Here is a 22,601-nt window from a genome sequence, read left to right as displayed (position 1 = left end):
TGCTTATTTTATTATGTTGATTATTATTTTATTAACATTTCTGTTATGATATTACCTTTTTTTTGTACTGTTTTATAAAATTTAGAAAAAAAAATTAAAATTTCGAGCCAGCACTGACATTTTATTGTTGCTAAACATTAAATTTTGTTATTAAGATTGCAGTTCTTCTATCTGTTTTTTGCTCTTTATTCAATAAGTATTTGATTCAAATTAAATATGATTATAATTTGATATTTTATTACGAGATATATGTTTTTATATATGAATATATATATGAATCTTTTTAGATTTTTTTATGTTATTTTTAAATTTTTTGTTCGCGTAATTCAAGTTATATATGTTTATAGTTTGCATATATGTTTATATTATGTTCAAAGTTAAAAAGTTTTTTGATAAATATATGTATGTGGTAATATGTGTTATGTAATTGTTTTATAAATGTGTCATTAAAATAGTATAAAATGTATTTATTGTGTATATAAATATTATATGAGGTGTTTATATATGTTATATAAAATTAAATAAATGTATTGTGTTTTATAGTTATTATATATGTTTATATAATGTTGTTTCCATGTTTTCAAAGTGTGTGACTTGGCAAACATGTTGAGCAAGATTTTGCATAAAGTTTTTATTTGTTACAAATGTTGTTACATTTGGCTTACCTTTATGTTGGTGTCTATTGTTATATCAGATATATTGATTTTCGATTCATATTTGATGTTTTTCTTTGTATTTACTTATCCATTACACTTTTTCATTTCAGATTTATCATATGATAGATTTATGCAATATAAAAGAACAAATGTATGTAAATTTTTATGAATTTTTTCTAGGCTTTTCTAAATGTGTTTCTTATTCACATTTTATTTTACAAGCAAAGTCTGCAAGCAAATTTGAGCTGAAATATTTTTTTAGCTTTTAATGAGAATTGGCGTTATTCTTTGTTTAATTTAATTAGTTAAAATATAGTAGTTCTAACAAATAAATGTTTGTTTGTTCTTGGTTTTTTACTTATCTGTTTTCAGATTCTTATAAACTAGGCAACTCAGCTAAGCAAGTTTTGTTTTATTTTTTAGTGCTATTGGAAAGAGCTGAAAGTTATTTTTTAGAGTGATTGAAAAGAACTGAAATGTTTTTTTAGTTACTTCACACGGTGTAACTGATACTGGTTTGAGTAAGTTTACTATTTTGTTTTATTTTATATTGGATTTATTTTATATTTGATATATATTATATTAAATATATATTTTGTGTATTTAACATGGAAAACTGACTGTAATTTGTTGACACGAAAGTTTATAAACTTAAATCTGCCTATATTTCAGTATATATATATATATATATATATATATATATATATATATATATATATATATATATATATATATATAATTACTTTAGAGTAAAATATACTGACTGATATTGCTTCAATTTTTTATACAAGATTGTGCATTTATTATTTTTGTTCAGTAAGGTAAGAATAATTTTGTGCATTGTAGATTCTTTGTTAAATTAAAAATAATTGATGTAAATAAATATTGTTTAATATTTTTGATAAACAACTTATGTATATAAACATATAAAAAGATAATGGATTTTAATAAATCTTAAGTTTAAATAAAGTCTTTGATTAGAAAAGATCACAATTTGTAAGATTCTTTTACGATCATTTATTCAATTGTAACAATAGTAAGATTACTGGTAATATGTTTAATGATAACAGTGAAATTGAAATAGATAGTATTAGGCTCAACAAAGTTATTAATGTAAAATGCTAATAGGCAACTTGAAAATAGTTGTCAAATGAAAAAAATAGATCTAGGCAGGATGAGATTAATCGTTGTTGAAATGTAAGAAATGCAACTCGGCGTGCAGAAAACTTACTTGACAGAATTCAGTGTCAAGAAGTGTTCATGTCTGTTAATTTGATTTTACTTTAGACACTTCAGAACAAAGCAAAGTATGAGTTTAACTATTTATAGTAACAATTAACACTTTTAAATCTAAATAATTTGATTTTTTTTTTATAATTTCTATCATAATTACAAATTCTACAAAATTCTTTTTTTCATTTTTTTTTTTCTTAGTTTGTCTTCCCTTTGTCATCTTTTGATTAGTTAGCTAACTGTTGAAACATGGTTTTAATTTTGTAAATTTAGTATGATGTGAAATTTACTCTATTAATCATTAGTCAACAGTTAGAGAGAAGCTGGAGCTTAATTAAGAAATGCTGGAAATTAGCTTTTAATCAAGGTAAAAATAATTTTGTTTACTGGTAACATAATAAAATCAGTTACTACTATTTATTCCGTGCTTTTTTACATTTGTTAACATGCTGCTTTGGAAACACTTTCTTTTTCTCTCTCTCTCTCTCTCTCTTAGATGAGAGGGAGATTTAATAAAACTTATGTAATTACTGAGCTCTTATGTATTTCTTAATACCGCAAATGATAATGAGCATTTATAGAAAATATTTTACGAGTTGCTTACTATTTTATGATATAGTTGCTCAAATTGTTTAACTATAATTATCCCTTGATTGTTCAAATATTGTAATAAATAAAATCTTTTTAGTCGAAGTATTTAAGTTAATAAAATATCTAATTAAGTTCACACTAAAAAATAAAGGTAGAAATTTTTAGTTAAGGTAGAATATGTGATATACCCTTAGTAAGGTATAATTTTCTACCTTATAAGGTAGAAAATTATACCTTTAAGTTAGAAAATTGTATGACAAATAATTGTTTTCAATATAATTTTCTACCTTAAAAGGTAGAAAATTATGCCTTACTAAGGGTATATCACATATCCTACCCTAAGGTAGAAATTTCTACCTTTTTTTTTTAGTGTGTTGTGGTGTTATTTTCCAGGGTTACTATAGTAACAATGTATACATTGTGTTGTCTAGCCTTTTTATAATCTTTTTTAATTATTCTGTAGACAGAATATATGAACCTGTCATTTCGAAAAGGACATAAGTCCAAAACTTTTAGCAGTTAGTTTATAAGTTTGAATTAAAAATTTCTGTATGATTTATGTTTTTTTTATAAAAAATAAAAAATACATAAGTTATATACGTTCTTTATTTATCTACTTCTATGTTTAATTTCTTTAGCAACCTAGACATTATTTTAATAAAAATCATATTTTTGTTGATTTTGAAAAGTTTTAGTAAATGGACTTGTGCCCTTTTCGAAATGACAGGTTCATATATTTTCTGTTATTATTATCCTAATTCTACTAACAAAATGCAAATAGTACTTTTGTAATTAAAATTTTTAATTTTTTTTTTAATTTCATTTTTTAGGTATTTGCAGGCTTTACTTGACTTTCCTTTTCTTGTACTTGTGTTGTGACAGATTTTAAAAAGAACTCAACTGATGTTAATGCGGTCTTTATGTCGTTACCTATAAGCAATTACGTTGCTGATACGGAGTCAAAGTTAAAATATTTATAGATAAATTTGTATTTAATATTTTAGATAATATATCAAGTTATTAATGTGTTTTTATTGTTATTAATGATTTATTATATTCTCTGGCTATCGTGTTTTATACGTGTTTAAATGCAAGTTTGATACTCAGTAGGCGTCGTATTGTATCTTTATTCGCATCTGATGTCTATTTTTAATGCGCGTTTGATACGATAAAATGGCTAACATATATTCGTAAATAATGCGTATTCTGGAAAGTTTTAAATGCGCATGTAATACCAGGAAAATATCGTATAGAATATTCTCTGGTTATCGTGTTTTATACGTGTTTACAAGAGTTTTAAATGCGAGTCTGATACTCAGTAGGCGTCGTATTGTATACCTGTCTTTATACGCATTTAATGCGTATTGCTAATGCGTGTTCGATACGATAAAATGGCTAACATACATACCACATCGATACGTATTTAAACGAGTTTCTAATGCGCATTTACAACTAAATTTGCCGACTGGGATGCCACTTTTCTGGCTTTTCTTGAGGCAAATTCACTAATGACATCATCAAAAACAATGTTGTTTGCCACTTCATTTTCAATTGAAATTATAGCCAAACTAGACAAACGTTCTTGGCCAATTGTTGACCTCATATAGTGTTTTATGAGCTTAAGTTTACTGAAACTTCTCTCACACGAAGTAACTGTGACTGGTATGGTGAGGAAGATGCGAATAGCAATTGTTGTGTTGGGATAAGCATCGGTCAAAGAATATTTATGAATGAGCTGCAAAATGTCGATCGGGCTAGATTTTTCAAAGTTGTCCATCATTGCGGCAGCTTGATATTTAAAGCCATTTCTGACTGGAAATCTGCTTGCCATTTCTGACTGGAAATCGGAAGAATCTAAATCTGCCTTGTCAATTTGAGATAAATTTGCAGCTTTTTTCTTGAGTTCATCCACTGAACTTTTAGAGAGTGAATGCCCACTGAGGTAGCCAAAATCAGAGGATACAGCAGACATCAGCCTCAAACCGCCACTCTATTTGTGTAATAATGCTGTCAAACACAAAGTTGCACTGAGATCCGAATTCTGTTTCTGCTGTGAGAAGGTGAGAGTCATCTTCAGCTTCATAAAGTGCTATTCGCTTCACTTTGCGCTTCCTCTTAATTGGAAAGCCACCATCAATTCCGCTCTGGTTAGCTTTTTCTGTGGCATCTTTAATAATATTGTCCACCCTAACATCTCAAAAATTCTGAATGAAAGCCTTCAACCATTTCATTTTTTTTACGGCAATGTCAATTGAAATGGTTTTTGACTGAAGCAGTTTGTTTTCCCGGTCAATTAGAGAAAAAATTTGACACCAGAAATCCAACAAACACAAAAAACTAAAATCAATATGAATGAGAAGTTCTTTTGCACTGCTAACTGTGACAGCATTTGTCATGGGATTGTGGATAATGGATTCCAAAACTTGAAGAACATCTTTGATTTGTCTGTGCAATGGTGTAATTGCTTCTTTCTGGTAGACCATCTTGTGTCACTATTTCCCTTTAATGAGATGGTCAACGTTTTCATCAGTTTTTCCCATCTTGACGTGAAGCTTGAAAAAAAGTTAAAGATGGCTTGAACCTTTCCAAAAAACGTAATCATGAGTGGGGAAACCTCAGCAGCATGAACACCAACAAGTTTTAAAGTGTGAGCTGCGCATGGAACAAATCTTGCTGACTCATTAAGAGAATGGATGTGAGCTTTGACGCCATTGTATTTTCCAGACATATTGGCTCCATTGTCATAGCCTTGGCCCCGGCAATCGGAAATGCTTAGACCATCCTTCTCCAATTTTTTACTTATCTCTGTTGCAAGACCTTTTCCGGTTTTTTGGTGAGATTCAATGAAGTCCACAAAGCTTTCCTTAATTGTGCAGGTTTCATCACTGATGCAGACATACCTGATGATCTGAGTCATTTGCTCTTTGTGGGAGGTATCTGGAGTGCTGTCAAACAGAACAGAGTAGTATTTAGCTTCTTTGATGTTTGACAAAATTTCTTTCCTGACTTTCTGCCCAAATAACTCAATCAACTCATTTTGAATTCAAGGAGAAAAGTAGGATGTTGTGGTTTTTTTTGCTTTAACGGACGCAATGTGTTCAGCCACTAAATGATAATAATGGCTAATCAACTCAATTAAGCTCAGAAAAATGCCACTGTTTTGTTGACCGATGTCTTCTGTTGTTCCCCGAAGGGCAAGATTGTTCTTGGCACAGAAAAAAATTGCATCAACAATCACTTTTAAGATATCTCTCCGCTTTTTCATCTCTCCACTAATAACTCTCTACAGATCAGAATTCAGGGTCTTTCCTTCCTTGAGGTTTTTTTCAAGAGTTTTCCGATCAGAATAGCATCTTTGGTGTTCATTGTTATTTTCATGCTCAGGAATTCTTGGGTTTAGTTTTTTCCAGTCACAAAACCCTTTAGAAATTTCTGAGAAATTGTTGGTTTTTGTTGTTAAAAATAACAAACAGCAAAAACAAAATAAAGAATCTTTTTTATTGCTGTACTGCAGCCAAGTGCGAACAAATCTTTTACCATTGGGATGAATTTTTTCATACCATTTTGAGCTGAAGTGTCGCATTCTGTTGTCAAAATCACACAGCGTGTTTGGGAAAAATTCTCTTTCTGTCTTGCTCTAGCCTATGCTCAATCAAAAAGCATCTTGTTTTGTCCGTTATTTTAGGCCATGTTGCTGGATCCCTATGTTGAAAATTTTCTTCCGAGGCCACTGGAATTTCTGAGATTTCTGAATAAAGTTCATCCTCGTCCATTTCAGCTGGGCCTGAAAGCTAGGCATTTTCATCTTCCCTGGTTAGTTCTGAATCAGTTGTGCAAAATTCTTCTTGACTTTGGCTGATGAAAATCTCCTCTTCAATTAATTCCAAATGATGATCTGAACTCAATTAAAGTCAATTATCGGATCTGTTGAATTGTCATTAATTTCAATACAAATATCCTCTGAAATAATTTGTTTCTCCACTGAGTTTGTTACCAACTACTTTTTGAAACAGTTTTGTAGTTTCTCGTCACTTTCTTGGCGCTGTTTTTTATTCTTCTTAAATTCAGCACCAGATTACTTTTGGGTTCGACTCATAATAGAATTATAATGCTCAAAAGTTATCAAAGGTATATTAGTGTTATAGGGCGCTTTTTTGTTCAGTATATGAGCTTTAATATTTAAGAGTTTGTGTCAAGAGGCGGAATTTTAATTAATTTTCTTATCAACAGCAGCGACGCCGTGAAAATTAGTTTCATAAACTGATTATTGTTTTTTTAATTTATTAAAGTTTGCGCCCTCCCAATTTTGGCGCTTCAAAAAATTCGTTGTTCTTGTTATACAGGTTGGAAAGACCGCATCATTTCTTTTAGTGCTTTTCAATTAACAAAAGACTTGTTTATTAGGCTTATTTATTATTGCCAAACCAATGGCTTTATTAAGGAAGTTTGAACTGTGAGAAATTTTGTTGAATTTCAGTTAAAAGGTATCGGAGAATGGTAAGAAGATGTCGCAAAGCAAATTTGTAAAAAATATAAATAAAGATCATAAATAAAAATACTTAAAATGTGAGTATTTAATAGATGATTTCCTTTTAAAACCTTATACAAAACTAAGAATAAACTAAATGACTTTGAATTTTGAAAAACTTAATTTAAAAACCCTGTTATAACAAACTTGTTAAAAACTTGTTTACTATCTATAGATAACACTAAGTGAAAAGTTAAACTAAATCATATAGACTTTATTTACCGATTTGCTTTGCAAATTCTTCTTATAATTCTCTTATCTTTATCGACTAATTTGCTTTGCAACGTCTTCTTACCATTCTCCTATATCTTTTAGGCACCTTGGAGAAGGAAAGGTTTGTTGATTATCTACATTAGATTTACTATTTGATTTTTATCTTTTATGATAATATCACGGTCTTGAATTTTGCCAACCATGTATTGGTTGAACACGATGAAATTCAGCACCTTTAACTGCTAATTGTGCGAAAACTACTTAACAGATTTTTGTAATTTTTTGACACAATGAAGTTAATTAAATTATATATTTATTTCAATAATTTTTTACATTTTTTATTGGACGTTTAAATAGAAACCGAATATCTTTGCGAATATTTGACATCATCTGCTAGATCTTGCTTTGAGTTACTTTTTTTAAGGCGGCTATCCATTTTTTCTTAAAATCTTTTTTATTTGTTGCTAATATCTTGCTTTTCAATAAGATTTCTTTTATAATTGACCAGTAACTTTCAATAACTTGCTGCTCAGGACAATTTGGAGGATTTACTTTATTAAGTTTTTATTTTTATTCAAATTCGATGCCATTTTGTACATAACTTTCTAGAGACTTCTTGGAGTAGTGAATTGTAGCCAAATCAGGTCAACATATTGTGAGCATTTTATGTTTTTTAATAAATGACAAAAGGCGTTTCTCTAAGCATTCTTCTATATATAAATCTGCGTTCAAAGTTTTACGAGTAATGTATGGTGCATTTTTTAGACCTCAGGAGCAGATTCCTTGCCGTATAAGGAACTTGGGATCATATTTTTCAGTTTAAATATACTTGAATTTTTTGGTAATATATCTATCTTTCGAGTGATAAAAATATTGGTGCCCTGGCAATTGTGAAAAGTCCTTCATGCAATAGGTTTTATTGTCTTCAATTACGCAATTTTTTTCGGTTTAAAAGTTTATATAGCTTTTTTGAATGACAAATTTCTCCATTAATTGATCACTTTGGGGTTTTCTTTTTATTATATGCTTTATATTCTTGAGATCTAGAACTTTTCCTATCAAAGCTTGACTGCATTTAAATTTTCTCGTAAAATCTCTCTAAAAAATTATAACATGTATATATTATACAAATCAGTCGAGTATTTTCAAATTTTCAATTCTTATTCTGCAAAAATCACATATTCAGCTTTAGTCATCATTTTAGCGATGTTATAAGTCATTAAAGAATTATAGAAATATTTTTATAAAATACACTCAATCCGGCCAAAAAAAAAATAGAGAGGGGGAGGTAGGCATACTTTCTTTTGGACTTATCCAATAAGTTTCTTGTACACTTTGCATCTAAAATCGAGTTTAATAGTGCTACGAATAATAGCGATAGTGCATAATTTAATACCAAATTTTAAAAAATTTATAACTTAATCAGACAAAATATATACTTTTTGGTATGATAACTAAAGATAAAGCCATTGTATTTCAATCAAATTAAATTATTTTCAGGAATTTTTTGTTACAAACCTGAATCAATGCACCGCGATTCTCTAGGGTACGCATATTACGTAAAAAAAAAAAAAAAAAAAAATCATGATTCACAACAAAAGGAACCTCCTTCTCATAATAATGATATGCCAATTCCTTGATTCCGTAGCGCTGTAATTAATGCTTTGCGGTTAATTTTTATAATAAAAATAAATTATTTTTACACGCTTTAAGTAATTAATCAATTAACTTAGACGTCATCCGATGAAACATTTTAGAGATCAAAAAATCAAAACAAAACAAAAAAAAAATAATCAAAAAATACCCTTCAAAAGGTAAACCATTATTTAATGAATTTGTATGATTTTAAATGAAGGTACCTAATCTTAATACTTAAAAAATTAGATTAACAGCTATTATTTTGTTGATCTCAAAATAAATAAAATTTGTATAAGTAAATAGCTGCTAATAATGGGCGCCACAGGTGCCTCAGAATTCACTAATGAAGTAAAAGCCGAATTTTCAGTATTTTTTATATTTTACATTAGGTCGGGTGAATAAAAAAAAAAAAAAATTGCTCAAATTTTTGTTTACATAAAGCTGAGCATTTATTCTAAAAACGCGGAGTTAAAACAATTGTTTATTTTTATTCATCCGGCCTATTATGTGATCGACCGAATCGGAAACCACGCCAAAACCAAAGTAAACCGAATATTCCTTTATACTAGTTCAATAACGAAGCCGACATTTTGATAAAAATTTTATCATTGTCATAATAATTTTATGACTATGGTTTTACCAAAACTAATACCAAAATTTTGTCTAAACAAAACTAATTTCATTAAAAACTGTGATTTTACATTCTTTGTTTATTTAGATTTGTGATTTTTTTTACAACTTTTGTTGTTGTTGTTGTTGTTTTTTTTTGACGGCTACTTTCCATCTTATATAATAATACTAAATTAATAGCTATAAATAGGTAATAAGAAATTTAAAATTGCTCATAGAAAAATAAACAAAAATAACTAAAAACTTTACCTACGAAATATTATTCTTGTTCACTTTCTATTTAAACCAAAGTAGTTTTTTTTTTTAAAAATTTTATTTAGGTGCCCCAAGAAGTCCTTATGGTCTTCTCGCAGAGAACCAAGGATGAGTATTTAAATGGAAGTTCACGCCTCCTTCCTAACCGATGTCGCAAGACTTGCCCAGAGGTTTGAACCACGTCGCAAGACTTGCCCAGGGGTTTGAACCACGGATCCTTTGTTTCTGAGGCAAGTGCGCTACCACTGCGCCACGGCTGCTCAAGTTTTTAAACTTTTTTTTTCTTCACATCTTCACTTCCAAAAAGGCTGTTAACAACCACTATTAGAGTTGGAAGTTACTGAAAGAGATAAGATGAAATTTATCTTTAAAGGCTGCAAGTTATATGTATCAGCAAAACAAGATGAAGGAAGCGAATTCCAACGAACTAATGTTTGAGGAAAAAAACTAAAAGGATGACGAGTAACACGAGAATGAAATTTAATAGATAGCACAATAGACGCTTGCTAATTAGAGCAGTGAACATTATAGTATTTATAAAAAAGAGAAAGAGAAAGAACATAACGATGATGTGATGATGGTTGGAGGTTGACTGCAAGAGCTGGTGCAACTATGCGTTAATGCATTTTTGTACCTTGTCTAAAAGAGAAAGAGCATCATTAAAAGATCCGCCCCATATATGGCAACAGTAGTCCATACAAGAACGGATTTGAGATTTATAGAGATAAAGAATAGAATCCTGTGTAAAAAAGTGGCGAGCACGGTAAAGAGATGCAACCTTAGCAGATGCTAATTTTGCAATGGATTTAATAAATGGTTTCCAAGAAAGATCGGAAGTAGAATTAATCCTAGAAGATGAAGGGTAGATGACTCATTGAGTACATTACCGTTCATAAATATAGAAAAATCTGGATTATTGCGACAACAGTTAGCTGAAAAAAGTTTAGTTTTATCAGGGTTGAAGTTCACCAACCACTGAGAGTCCCATTCTGTAGCAGAAGTAAGATCTTTTTCAAGCTCAAATGCCCTCTTCAAGTAATCTTTTTCAAGCTCAAATGCCCTCTTCAAGTAATCAGAGAGTGTTGGTTTTTTATCAAGGCAAGAATAAATGGTAGTATCATCAACGAACCATGCCACCTTAGATGTGAGAATTTCTGGGAGATCGTTAATGTAGATTAAAAAAGTATAGGGCCAAGGATAGAACCTCGAAGAATCCCTGAATTTACAAGATACAAAGAAGAGTGCAGTCCATCAATGACAACTTTTATAATACAATTGGTAAGAAAAAATTCAATAATCTTAAAAATGTTACCTGATACACCGTCAGAAGAAAGCTTATGGAAGATCAGCATGTCAAACTTTATCAAAAGCTTTAGAAAAATCGAGAGCAATAGCCATAGCTTCTCCACCTCTATCTGATCCACGATAAAACCAATCAGTTATTACGTTAACAAATCAACAGTAGATCGAGAAGATTGAAATCCATATTGATGATCAAAAAGAAAGTTATCAGATTCAACCCAATGAGAAAAATTACGTTGAAACAACGTTGTTCCAACGTCTTCCGTATTGTTAGAAAAACGTTGGTATGATGTTATAAATGAAACAGCGAAAAAAACGTTATTTTGCTAACGTTATTGCAACGACGTAAAAATGACGTTGTAACAACGTTACATTTGAGCTAAATAACGTCAAAAAGGCGTAAGAGCAACGTTAAATTTTAAGAAAAAAGACGTTATAAAGATGTTAGGCAAACGTTGTATTTAATACTGAAATGACGTTGAGACAATATCTTTTCTATCGTTGTTTAGACGTTGGAATCATGGCAGAAATGAAACATAGGCCAACGCAACTTTGACGACGTTGGCTAAACGTTGTAAGATAAATGTCCTGCAACGTTTTTCTAACATTTTCACGATGTAGTTTCTACACTGCAAATAACAATAAAGCACAATGTTAAACTGTATAACTTCTAGCTGTTCTTTTTTCCTTTTATTTATTAAGGTCATACACGGTCATACACGGTAATTATATTAGTCTAGGCAAATAATTGAATACGGAAACTAATAGACAAAAAAAAAAAAAAGAAACCTTAGAATAATTCTATTTCAAATTTAAAAATCATATACAATATTTTAGAGTGAAACTAGTTTGATTTTTACTTTCTTTCCAGATTCCAACTATACCTCAAATATTTTGCGTATTCTTTGTTATACACTAAAAGAGAAAAATATATAAAGAAACATAAAGTTATGAAAGATTTCTAGCCAAGGGCTATCTCGAAGAATATCACGGAAAGAGTCTCACTCAACTTTAAGATAGTTGTAAGAGGTACATTGATTCTGATGATGAAGAAGAATGAGATAATAGTTTAAGAGAGGTCAAACCGTGGTCAAAAGCACTTAAAGATGAATGTGGTGAAACTGAACACTGACTAGGATTAGAAACAAGACATAAGTTGAATAGAGAAGCAGGGGCGGATCCAGGATTTTTATTGACTGTAGCAAAAATGCCCTAAATATACTTTTTTTCAATAGAAAAAAAAAAAAAAATTTCCTCGCTTTTCACATTTGCCGCCGAAAGTACTAAAAGTCCAAGTTTGCCGACTATACTATATGATGTACATATGCCGATTTGCTGGTCTAAAAGAGCTAAATTTGCAGACAAAATGAACTAAAATTTATTTATAGGGGGTGGGGGAGGGTATCATAAATCATTCACGCCAGCCTTGGGTGTACAGTGGCTTTAGTGATACATGAGGTCCCCTACCACTGCTTTCTTCTTCCGTCTGTTTAAAGCGTTACTTGATTTACGCGACGTTAAAACCATATAGTTAAACTGAATTCTTCTTAACGAAATGATATTTTATTTACCTTTTGTGACTTTTAATCATGACTAAAACCCTGACCGAACCCTTATCCTCAGTCGATGTATTTACATTTAGTTCATTCCTTTTGCCAGTCAATGTATTTATGCTAAATAATACACAAAACATTATCATATAAATTTATTTATATATTCAAAACAACAAAATATTTGTGGTTGTTAAAATGTTTTAGTTGGCAAAAAAAAGAGGTTGATATTTGAAGATGTAAACGACTAATTTAATCTAAATTTGTTTAAAATTCAATTTTGTTATTCAATTAAAATTATTTGTTTAAAATTAATTTGTTATAAAACAAATTAAGTTTTATTTAATGGCTTACTTTATAAAATATCTGAATAATAAAATAGACACTGTAACGATTTATATTAATTTATAAAAACAGTTTATACATATTTTCATATTTTTGTTAATAAACTTCATTACTTCATTACAATAAATTTTTCGGCAAATAATGAAAAAAAAGAAACAAGTTTCAAATCAAATAAAAAATAGAACTAAAGTACTTAAATTTTTTAATAAAAATATTTTGCTTTAACAAAATAAGGAATGCTTTTAAAATCCAGCAAACTTCAGGCATATTACAATTAAAAAATCTAAGCAAATAATAAAAACAAAAGTGTCAATGAATAAATGCCAACCTAACTAGACAAACTTAATATGGTCCTTCTTTGTTTAAAGCAACATAGTTCTTTGTTTGATTTTGGTGTAAAAATTTTTTAGTGGTTTTTTATAAATTAATATGGGAAAGTATATTGAGATGATAACACTCAAATTTCAATTAAGTAATGCATTAAAGCATAAAAGTAATTAATATGGAAGTCAAACATTCATATTCATTAAGCAAATCATAATTTCAAAATACATGTTAATGTAAATAAGAAACTTCTTTGGTTTCAAAGAACACTTAAAAATTACAGGGTGCGACAGCGATTCGCAAACTTTTTAGAACATTTTACAAAATGAATTTTTAAAGCACTAAAAAATTATATTCGTGGAATATTAATAGAAGAAAAGTTGAAGATTAATACTTTTTCCACCTTAACATTCAATTAAGTTTCCCTTTTTTTTGATCACTGCCTCAAGCCTAGGAAGGAAGGACTGGCAGGTGCTTATTATATAGTCTCTTGACATTGAGTTCCAAGCACGGGTAATTGATGACTTCAGTGACTTCTGAGTGGGCTTTTTTGCAACCCTTACTCTCAACTACGTTCCACACACAATAGTCAAGGGGATCCAGGCTGGATGCTGGCCAATAGTATTTGGGCCATAAATTAATTATATTGATCTGAAGATATTGTTGAGTTTTTCTGAAACCATGACAAGGTGCATTGTCCTGTAGAAAACGTAATTGTTTTCAGGGAATGTCTTCTTTAGCTATGGCCCCATATAGTGTTTTAGTAAGCTAATATACACATCAGAGGTAACTTTTTCTTTCTCTTTGATGTAGATTGGTGAATATTTTTCTCCATTAGAAGCAATAATTCCTAGCGTCATGATGGACTGAGGGTGCTTGGTGTGACACAAAGGTGGTGTTTTGTCACCCTTCTGCACAGTGAATCTGTCATTTCGTCTATTTGTTACACAGTCAACACTAAAAAGTTTTTCATCAGAGAAAACTTTAACTATTGACGAAGCATGGCTTTTTAGCTGATTTAGAAGCTTCTTTGATTATTCCAATTGTAAAGTTTTTAGTCTTTCTGTTAAAAGTTGACATGGTTCTGTTAAAAGTTGAAGGTTCGGCCACACTGACTTTTCCAAGCGTTTTTAGAGTTCTTCTGACTGTCCTTTCATCAACATTGAACAATTTTGTTGTCTTTCTGATGGATACAGTAGAATTCTTTTCAACATGCTTTTTAAGCTTTTCTGTGAACTTTTTATCAACTCTTTTATTCACTGGAGAAGGTATTTTGACTCTTTCAGCACTGCCACGTTTAACCACTTTGTAAAATGTAGTTTTAGATACTCCAGAAACACGAATCACTTCACGTGCAGCCAAACTCGCGTGAATCAAATTTAAAACTTCGGGTTTTTTGGCTTCCATTGTAAAACTTTTAACTAAAATGTGTTTTATTTACTATTTTATTAAAATCTAAGACGATCATTGAACATAAATCAACAAAAACAAATAGAGGAAGTATTTTATTTACATCACAAAACCTACCCGAAAATTAGTTCACGAATCGCTGCCGCACCCTGTATGTCTAAAGATACTTTTCTTATATTTCTAAATTCTGTTTCTAGTAGTTCTGTAAGAAATTTTCCTAACATAACATATTTGTAACAAAAGTGTTTCTCTTAATAGCGTTTTAATCAGCAAGACTATTTCTTCACGTGTATAATTTGTGAAATGCCTTGTGACATGTGTTAACATTTTATGCTTATTTTCTGATTTTTTTCATACATAATGCTGTATCACAAAAATCCAAAACAAACTTTCTTTGTTTATCATTTAGATCTCTGAGGGAGCTTTTTGATTATTATTAAACCTAAAATATATGCCCACACTTTTTAGATTAAAAGTTTTCCATTATATGACAGCAAGTTTGATAAAATCACCAGTCTTGTTAACGTTTGAGATTTTAAGATGATTAAGATGAACATTGTTAGTATTATCAGAAAAAAAAGTTTTGCTCTCTCCATTATTTTGTATGTTTTTGATAACCTGGACAAAAGTCAAACAACAAAAGAGTTTCACCTGTAGTTAACCAAGGTTTTTCATTAAATGTTAGAGTTAGATTTTTATCACATATAATTGCCTTTGCTTTGCTATTTGACCCTCTTACTGATTCTAAAGTCAAATGAATTTGATCACATAAAAGTTAGGAATTTATTTGTTTACAGGTTACAACATTTTCAAAAAAAATTTAGGACCATCAAGCATATAACTTGTATTACAAGTTATTATAACATCTAAAACACTTTTCGACAGAGAATTTATATCGTTGGTTTTCTAAAAATAGCAACTTCCTGATACAATAACATTTTTGTAACATACACCTTGTCACAGAGAATAATAGTTCCTAGTAAAAATTTTCAAATCAGAAAAAAAAGTAGTTGAAAGTTCCTTGCAATTTTAGAATAAACTAAAAATCTATCTGAGAGGAAAATTGTGCAAAATGTTATTGTAGTTTAACCTTTTTGAAGTTTTGATGTTAATCAGATCATATAATAAATCGTTGCTAGACTTTTTAAAACTCGCATTAAGTAAACATTTTATTCAACGTGTTTTCTTCTCTTTGTCCCTGGAAAATTTACAAATTTTTTAAAACGTTTTCAAGTCGTTTGACTTCTTCAATGATAAATAACTCGGAAAACAGCAAAAAATACATTTCACCATTTTTCATAAGCATAAAGAAATTTTACCATTTTCATAATAGACTAAGTAAGGAAACCAACTGACGATGCTATTTAATTTAGTCTTTATAATTATAAAACCTTTTCATTTAATGACTGCTATCCACTTCATTAAAAAAAGTTTTAAAAACGGAGAGTGGATATTTAAGAGAATTTCTGTCTTTGCTACACCATTTTTTTTTTGCAACAAGTTCTCGCTTGATAATTTTTAGTCACTACATAAGACCTCCTTGTTAATAAAAAGATTACAGCTAAATAGCGTCAATATATAATGAATTATCGGCGGTATGTATAGAGTTATTTCAAAACATAACAAATTTACTTTTGCTACAGTTGCTACAGTCAATTTGCCATTTTATTTAACTCCCAGTTCAATTTAAGCGGATACGCTGCAAAATATTTGACATTTTTAAAAAAATTTATGGGGATGTGAGACAAATCAAGTCAAGGATTTCATTTTTCCAAATGAAATATTTCCGTAACCATAACTTGGCTCAGCTACGATTTTGAATTAATTTTTGGAGCGCCGCATAAAAGATAAAAAGAGAAAAAAAAACTGAGCTGAATGTAGCAATTGCTACACTTACTACAGCCTGGATCCGTTCCTGAGAAGGTAAATGATTCGGATTGTCTGGAAAGTTTAATTCGAATTTGGAATTTCGAATTGAAAAGTTTACTATTTGTGTTTGAGATTGAGAAATACAAAAGTTGCGGGCCTTAAAGCTTGCAGAATCAATGACACTAGAGCCAAGCCATTTAATAAGATAAGAATTAAAGTCACCAACAACAACGACATTGACTGAAGGATAAAGAGTAAGGGCTCGGTCATTTTGATTAGAAATAACATTGAAAAGAGTGCAGTCTTGAGATGTAGGAGAGCGGTATTGAACCAAGAGAAAAGCAATAGTGTAAAGTGGAGCTAAACAAAAGTACATGAAAGAATAGTCTGTGGATTCAAACCTAGTTTCCTGACAAATGGGTTAATTCTTACGAATGTGAATGATCATGCAAAAGGTCACTAATTTTCAAGTATTATTAAGTTCCCAGGCCAATCATGTTACCATAGGAGTCTTTACAAATTAAAAGAAGATAACCATCAACACTAAGATCACAAGATGAGACAGCCGAACTCGAATTTGTCTTACAAAGGGCTAATTAGGTCTGGCGAACTTTACAAGAGATAAGACTCAACAAAAGAAAAGTTACTACAAAGACCACGAATATTAGTGAATTATAGATTTAGAGAACTTGGTGATGACGATGGTTTTTTGTGTTCTAAAGTTTTTGGTACTTTAGTTACTTTTAAATTTGTTAAAGAACTTGACTCAAAACACAGATAGTACTCAGTACACTATTTAATAGTTGGAGCCCTTTGTTACAGCTTAAGGTTTATTATTAGCAATGCCTCATTACTGTTAATAGACCCTAAACCGTAACAAATGGCTTCGATAATGCACACCAAAAGTACGAACAGGAACACCACCCATACACAACATGGTACTGTTAGTGCTCTGATATTTTACAGCTGTTGATCGAATCAGCCTCTCTGAGAGCTACCACAGAGCTCGGGAAACCTGACTACCAGTCGGCCTCAGAATCATAAAACTGAGTTTTAGAGCTATACATAAGGAAATACCTCATAAGGAAATAAAAGAATGAGTTGCCAAGTCAAAAAAATAGAGACACAAAACCCATGCATCAAGTCAAGAAGATCCAGCATTCAACATCCTAAACTAGAAACAATGTATTACAAACACATCTACGCTATCAATGGAAGATTCACGTGAAATATACATACATGATGTGATCACGCCATATGTGTAGGAAAAACGAAATACATAACAAAGCATGTTATACATCTTTTGTCGATACATGGGATTTTTGTTGTTTTGTTTAAAGTTAATAATTGAAAATGAAACGAATATTGTTAGATGTAAAAATAATGATATTAAATTATATTAATGAAGTTTTTTATAATCTTTTCCAAACATAGGTTCTACAAAATCCCTTAAATTTTCTAAAACACAGACAGAGCCAAATTGCAACCCGACCTTGGGTGGATAAAGAGAATGTTTAGTCTGATGTTTTTGCTGTTTAAGCGGGTACCTTTCATATTCCAAGCTTTATTACATCTATATTTTTTTGGAAATAAATGTCATTGCTTTTTCAATAATTTGAATAATCTGAATGTCATCAGCCACAAAGATTGTTTATATGACCTTATCATCATCATTTTAAAAGCAACATTGGCTCATAAGTTAATTCAAATTCAAAGAATAATTCTAAATCATCTTTAAATGTTGTGATTAATGAGTTATTAGGCAGTCAAGCATATTTAAGTCTACCATTATTTGCATTATTAAAGTGATCAATCCATTTTGGGTTTTTGTTCTAACCTTTCAAGTTTGCTCACAGTTTATATTATCTTTATTATTGAATATCAGTTGACAACAAGTCAAATCATATCAGTTGACAACGAGTGTAGAATCTTATCATAAATACAGAATCATTTTTATTAGTTAATCATTCACAAAACATTTTTTTGTAATTTTACTTCACTGGGTGTTGTTCATTTTGCATTGTATTGTGAAGACACTTGTGAAAGGCCTAATGCTCATACATGATGGGTAGATTCTGTTATGCTGCAGCCACCTGTCAATCCACCCAGTGGTTTTTAAATTGTGTTATGGCTTCTTTTGTTCAATAAAATTGTTGTCTCATAAACTCTTTATACAACCTGGGATTTGTTTTTGGGGGCTTTTTTATTTCTTGCAATTACAATTAGGCACTCTTTTCATAATAAATGTTTTCATTAATAAATTGAATATTCTATTTTAATAGAACATCCAGTTGCAGTTCCCAATTTGATGCCTTTTCACAAAAAACAAAATTTTTGTCAATATTGATATTGTCCATATATAACTGCTATATTTTAGATGTTTTTGACTTTTCCTTTTCTCACTTCCAGCTTTTTTTAATGGTTGCATATTGGTTGGTTCAGGTTAAGCATCATGTTTAACATTTCTGTTGTTTTATGGCAGACTGCTTGTTAAAACCTTTAAAAAAAAATACACTAAAAATAACCCAATTGAATTTTTTTGCCTTTTGTGGTGCCATTGGAATGGAAAATAACATTTTTTAAAGCTTGTTTTTTGTTAATATACAAAGCTATTGACTACAACTTTTATAGACAATATGTGGAGAAAATTGCACCTCTTAGTTTCTGACATTTTTAAGTAATCCTTGTATCTACCTTTTGTAAGAGGTGTAAGAGGTGTCATTCTTCGGTGTTTAATTGTATATTTGCTTAAAAATAATTCTATCACATTCTACTGTTTTAAAAAAAAAAAAAAAAGTTCAATTTAGTATAGTTAACCAGTGAACATTTCCTGGAAACATCTGAAACACTTTTTTTCAATTAAATATGCATGTCAAAATAAAACACAAACCATTTCCACTAAGTCTGTTATCTTTAAATTAAGGTATTATTTTACTGTGTTTTAATATTATCTTTAAAGGTATTATCACCAATTGGTATTTCTATGTCCTATAAATTGTTTTTCAAAACAATCTACTCCCTTAAATCTAAGAGCAATAAGATGGTTCAGAATTTTTTATTTTCAGAATATGAATAAGATTGCATTAGATACTATGTAAATTTGATAGCCAGGAAACATTTCTTCTGGTTTTATCTTAGCTAATGCCTTACAATCAAATTCTACTAAAGCTGCATTGTTGATACATAATTTGGTGCACATCTATTATTTTCTATCAACTAGAATATTGCTTTCTTTTTACCAGCATAAAAAGCATGGCATTGTTTTCTCTTTATTAACCTAATTAGAAAGTTTAGGCTATGGTAAGTTTATTGGTCCACTGAGGATAATTATGTATGGTCAATTAATGTGTATGGTCCTATTTTAAGAATTATCTGCTAAATTTTTTTTTTACCTAAATATAAATATAAAATTTATATTTATTAAAAAAAAATTTAGCAGAATGCTAAATTTTTTTTTTGCCTAAATATAACTGAAAATTGTATAAATTTTAATTTGTGAAATTTGTATATAATTTTTTAATTATATTTTTTAATTTGCTTTTGTATTAAACTTTTTTTTGCGCAAAAGAGATTTTCGTGTTCCAACATCAAATTTTCCACAAACATTTCGGATTGGTGCATTTAATGTACAAAAGTTGGCTTTCAAGAAATTTAACAATGTATTTGTTGTTGATTATCTATTAAAAGTAAGTTATCCGTTTGTTTATATATATATATATATATATATATATATATATATATATATATATATATATATATATATATATATATATATATATATATATATATCTATATATATATATATATATATATATATATATATATATATATATATATATATATATATATATATCTATATATACATTTATCTATATATATCTATATATATATATATCTATATATATATATATATATATATATATATATATATATATATATATATATATATATATATATATATATATATATATATATATATATATATATATATATATATATATATGATATATATGATATATATAATATATACTTTATTTAATACATATATATATATTTTATATAATATATATATAATACATACATATATATATTTATATATATGTATATATATATATATATATGTATATATATATGTATATATGTAATGTATACATATATATATACATATATATATATTTATGTATGTATATATATATATATATGTATATGTATATATATATATGTATATGTATATGTATATATATATATATATATATATATATATATATATATATATATATATATATATATATATATATATAATTTTTTAGATTCTGTCAAGATTTGATATTATTTTACTTCATGAAGTTCATGATAAGGACAAAATCAGCACAAAGTTATTTGTTGAAAAGCTTGCAAAGTAAAATCTTCTCTTTATTTTTTAAAATGTATTTTATTTGCTGCAATATACAGTATTTTCATAAAAGTTAATTGCTTATTAATAATATTACTTTTTTTGAAACATGAAGAGTGAACCAAATTTGCTAAAAACTTTTACTAATTTCTTTTGGCATGACAAAAAGTTCGCTTTTCTACTAATAATGTCACTCAAAAGTTTATGTTTTGTTTGTAAGCAATAATCAAAGAAAAATAGTAATTAAAAACAGAAATTCCATTTACATAATTTGATTTCTGAAATATCTCTTTTAGATTCAATTAATTGCTAATGTGTAATGTTTAAATTAAATTCAAAAATTTAGCAAATTTGATTTTTTATTAGAAACAATGTGATAAAAATCTTCAGCATTATTGATAGTCATCTTTCTGATTTGAACCTGATTAGCAACATTTTTTAACAGCTACTCTTTTGCCATTTAAGGAATAAAAATTTTTTTTTTCTAGAAAAACAGCCTTTAATAGAGAAGTGCCTGTAGCTGCAAATAACTTCATTAATTTTATATAACGTTGATTTTCTTTATTGTGTTTTTTTTATCTTTCCTTTGATCTATTTTTAAATCAGTTTTTTTTATATAAATTTTTTTTTATCTTTTGTTAAGTTTTGTGCTTGAATTATTCCTTTCCCATTTACCTTTTTACCTTGTCATTCTGCATTAATTTCAACCATTAGTTTTTATAATGATCTAAAATGAAAAACAATGTCAATAAGTTGTATTGAACTAATTTTTAATCAGCACAAATATTGAAAATTGCTTTCACAATACTTTCTAAATAGTTTCATATTATTGTAACAATTAAAATTGTGTATATAGCTGCAACTAATTTAATCATAAAATATCTCTGAGTATCCTGGATTAGTCTTGTTGCTCTATGTTGTACTCTTTCAATAAAAATAACATCTTTTTTTAAAAATGGATTCTGAATAAAAAGAAGCATATTCATGATGAGGGTGTACCAGCGAAACATAAAACAATTTAGCTTATCGTTGGATAAAATTCTATTTGCTTTAGAAACACATGCAGATATATGATAATCATATTTCAGATCATTGATGATTAGAAATGTAATATTTTTTGATATTTTTATTAAATTTTGTTCTTTTAGTGACATGCATAATTTTACATTTTTTTATATTTAATTGTATACTCTAGTCATTGCACCAATAAAAAATAAAATTTATGTCATCTTGTAGATCCTTACAACTGTTATTACGGATTATCTGGAAAGATTTGCAATCATTAGTATAGAGCTTCTATTTATTTTTTAGTTTATCTGGAAGATCATTGGAATAAATTAGAAACAAAATCCCAAAACAGAGTCTTGTGGTAAATGTAGTGCTCGGTTTGTACAGGTTATGAAATAATTCTTTGTGGGTGTATCTATAGAGTAGAAGGTTGTAGTGAAAAAAAAAAGAAGCAAATTGTTGATTAGATAAAATGATCCTGTAAGTTGATAAAAAAAAATCAATATTCAGGTTTACTTATATGTGGTGACTTTAATTACTCAAAAATCAAATGGAGTGACAAAAAGATTAGCTCAACATCTGACCTGAATATTACCAAAAACAGGTTTTTAAGTACACTGAACGATTGTTTTTTAACTCAAAATATAAATCAATCA

General features: G+C 28.8%; 1 protein-coding gene and 2 long non-coding RNA genes across 3 annotated transcripts in view; all 3 read left to right on the top strand.

Annotated features, from left to right (window-relative positions):
• LOC136090298 (deoxyribonuclease-1-like) overlaps nt 1-22,601 on the top strand; it is a 57,692-nt gene that overhangs the window by 8,782 nt on the left and 26,309 nt on the right. The window contains exons 2-3 of the mRNA XM_065816638.1: nt 20,113-20,230; nt 20,855-20,943. Coding sequence (XP_065672710.1) covers nt 20,113-20,230; nt 20,855-20,943 — 207 coding nt within the window. The remainder of the gene's footprint in view (nt 1-20,112; nt 20,231-20,854; nt 20,944-22,601) is intronic.
• LOC136089361 (uncharacterized) lies at nt 554-1,480 on the top strand. Its single transcript, XR_010642984.1, has 3 exons — nt 554-807; nt 1,080-1,177; nt 1,405-1,480. It is a non-coding gene; the product is annotated as an uncharacterized LOC136089361 (long non-coding RNA).
• On the top strand, nt 1,488-3,508 carry LOC136089360 (uncharacterized). The gene is made up of 2 exons (XR_010642983.1): nt 1,488-2,256; nt 3,311-3,508. It is a non-coding gene; the product is annotated as an uncharacterized LOC136089360 (long non-coding RNA).

Source organism: Hydra vulgaris, chromosome 13 (genome assembly GCF_038396675.1).
Source record: "Hydra vulgaris chromosome 13, alternate assembly HydraT2T_AEP".
Lineage (NCBI taxonomy): Eukaryota > Metazoa > Cnidaria > Hydrozoa > Anthoathecata > Hydridae > Hydra > Hydra vulgaris.
This window is presented reverse-complemented; position numbering and strand designations above follow the sequence as displayed.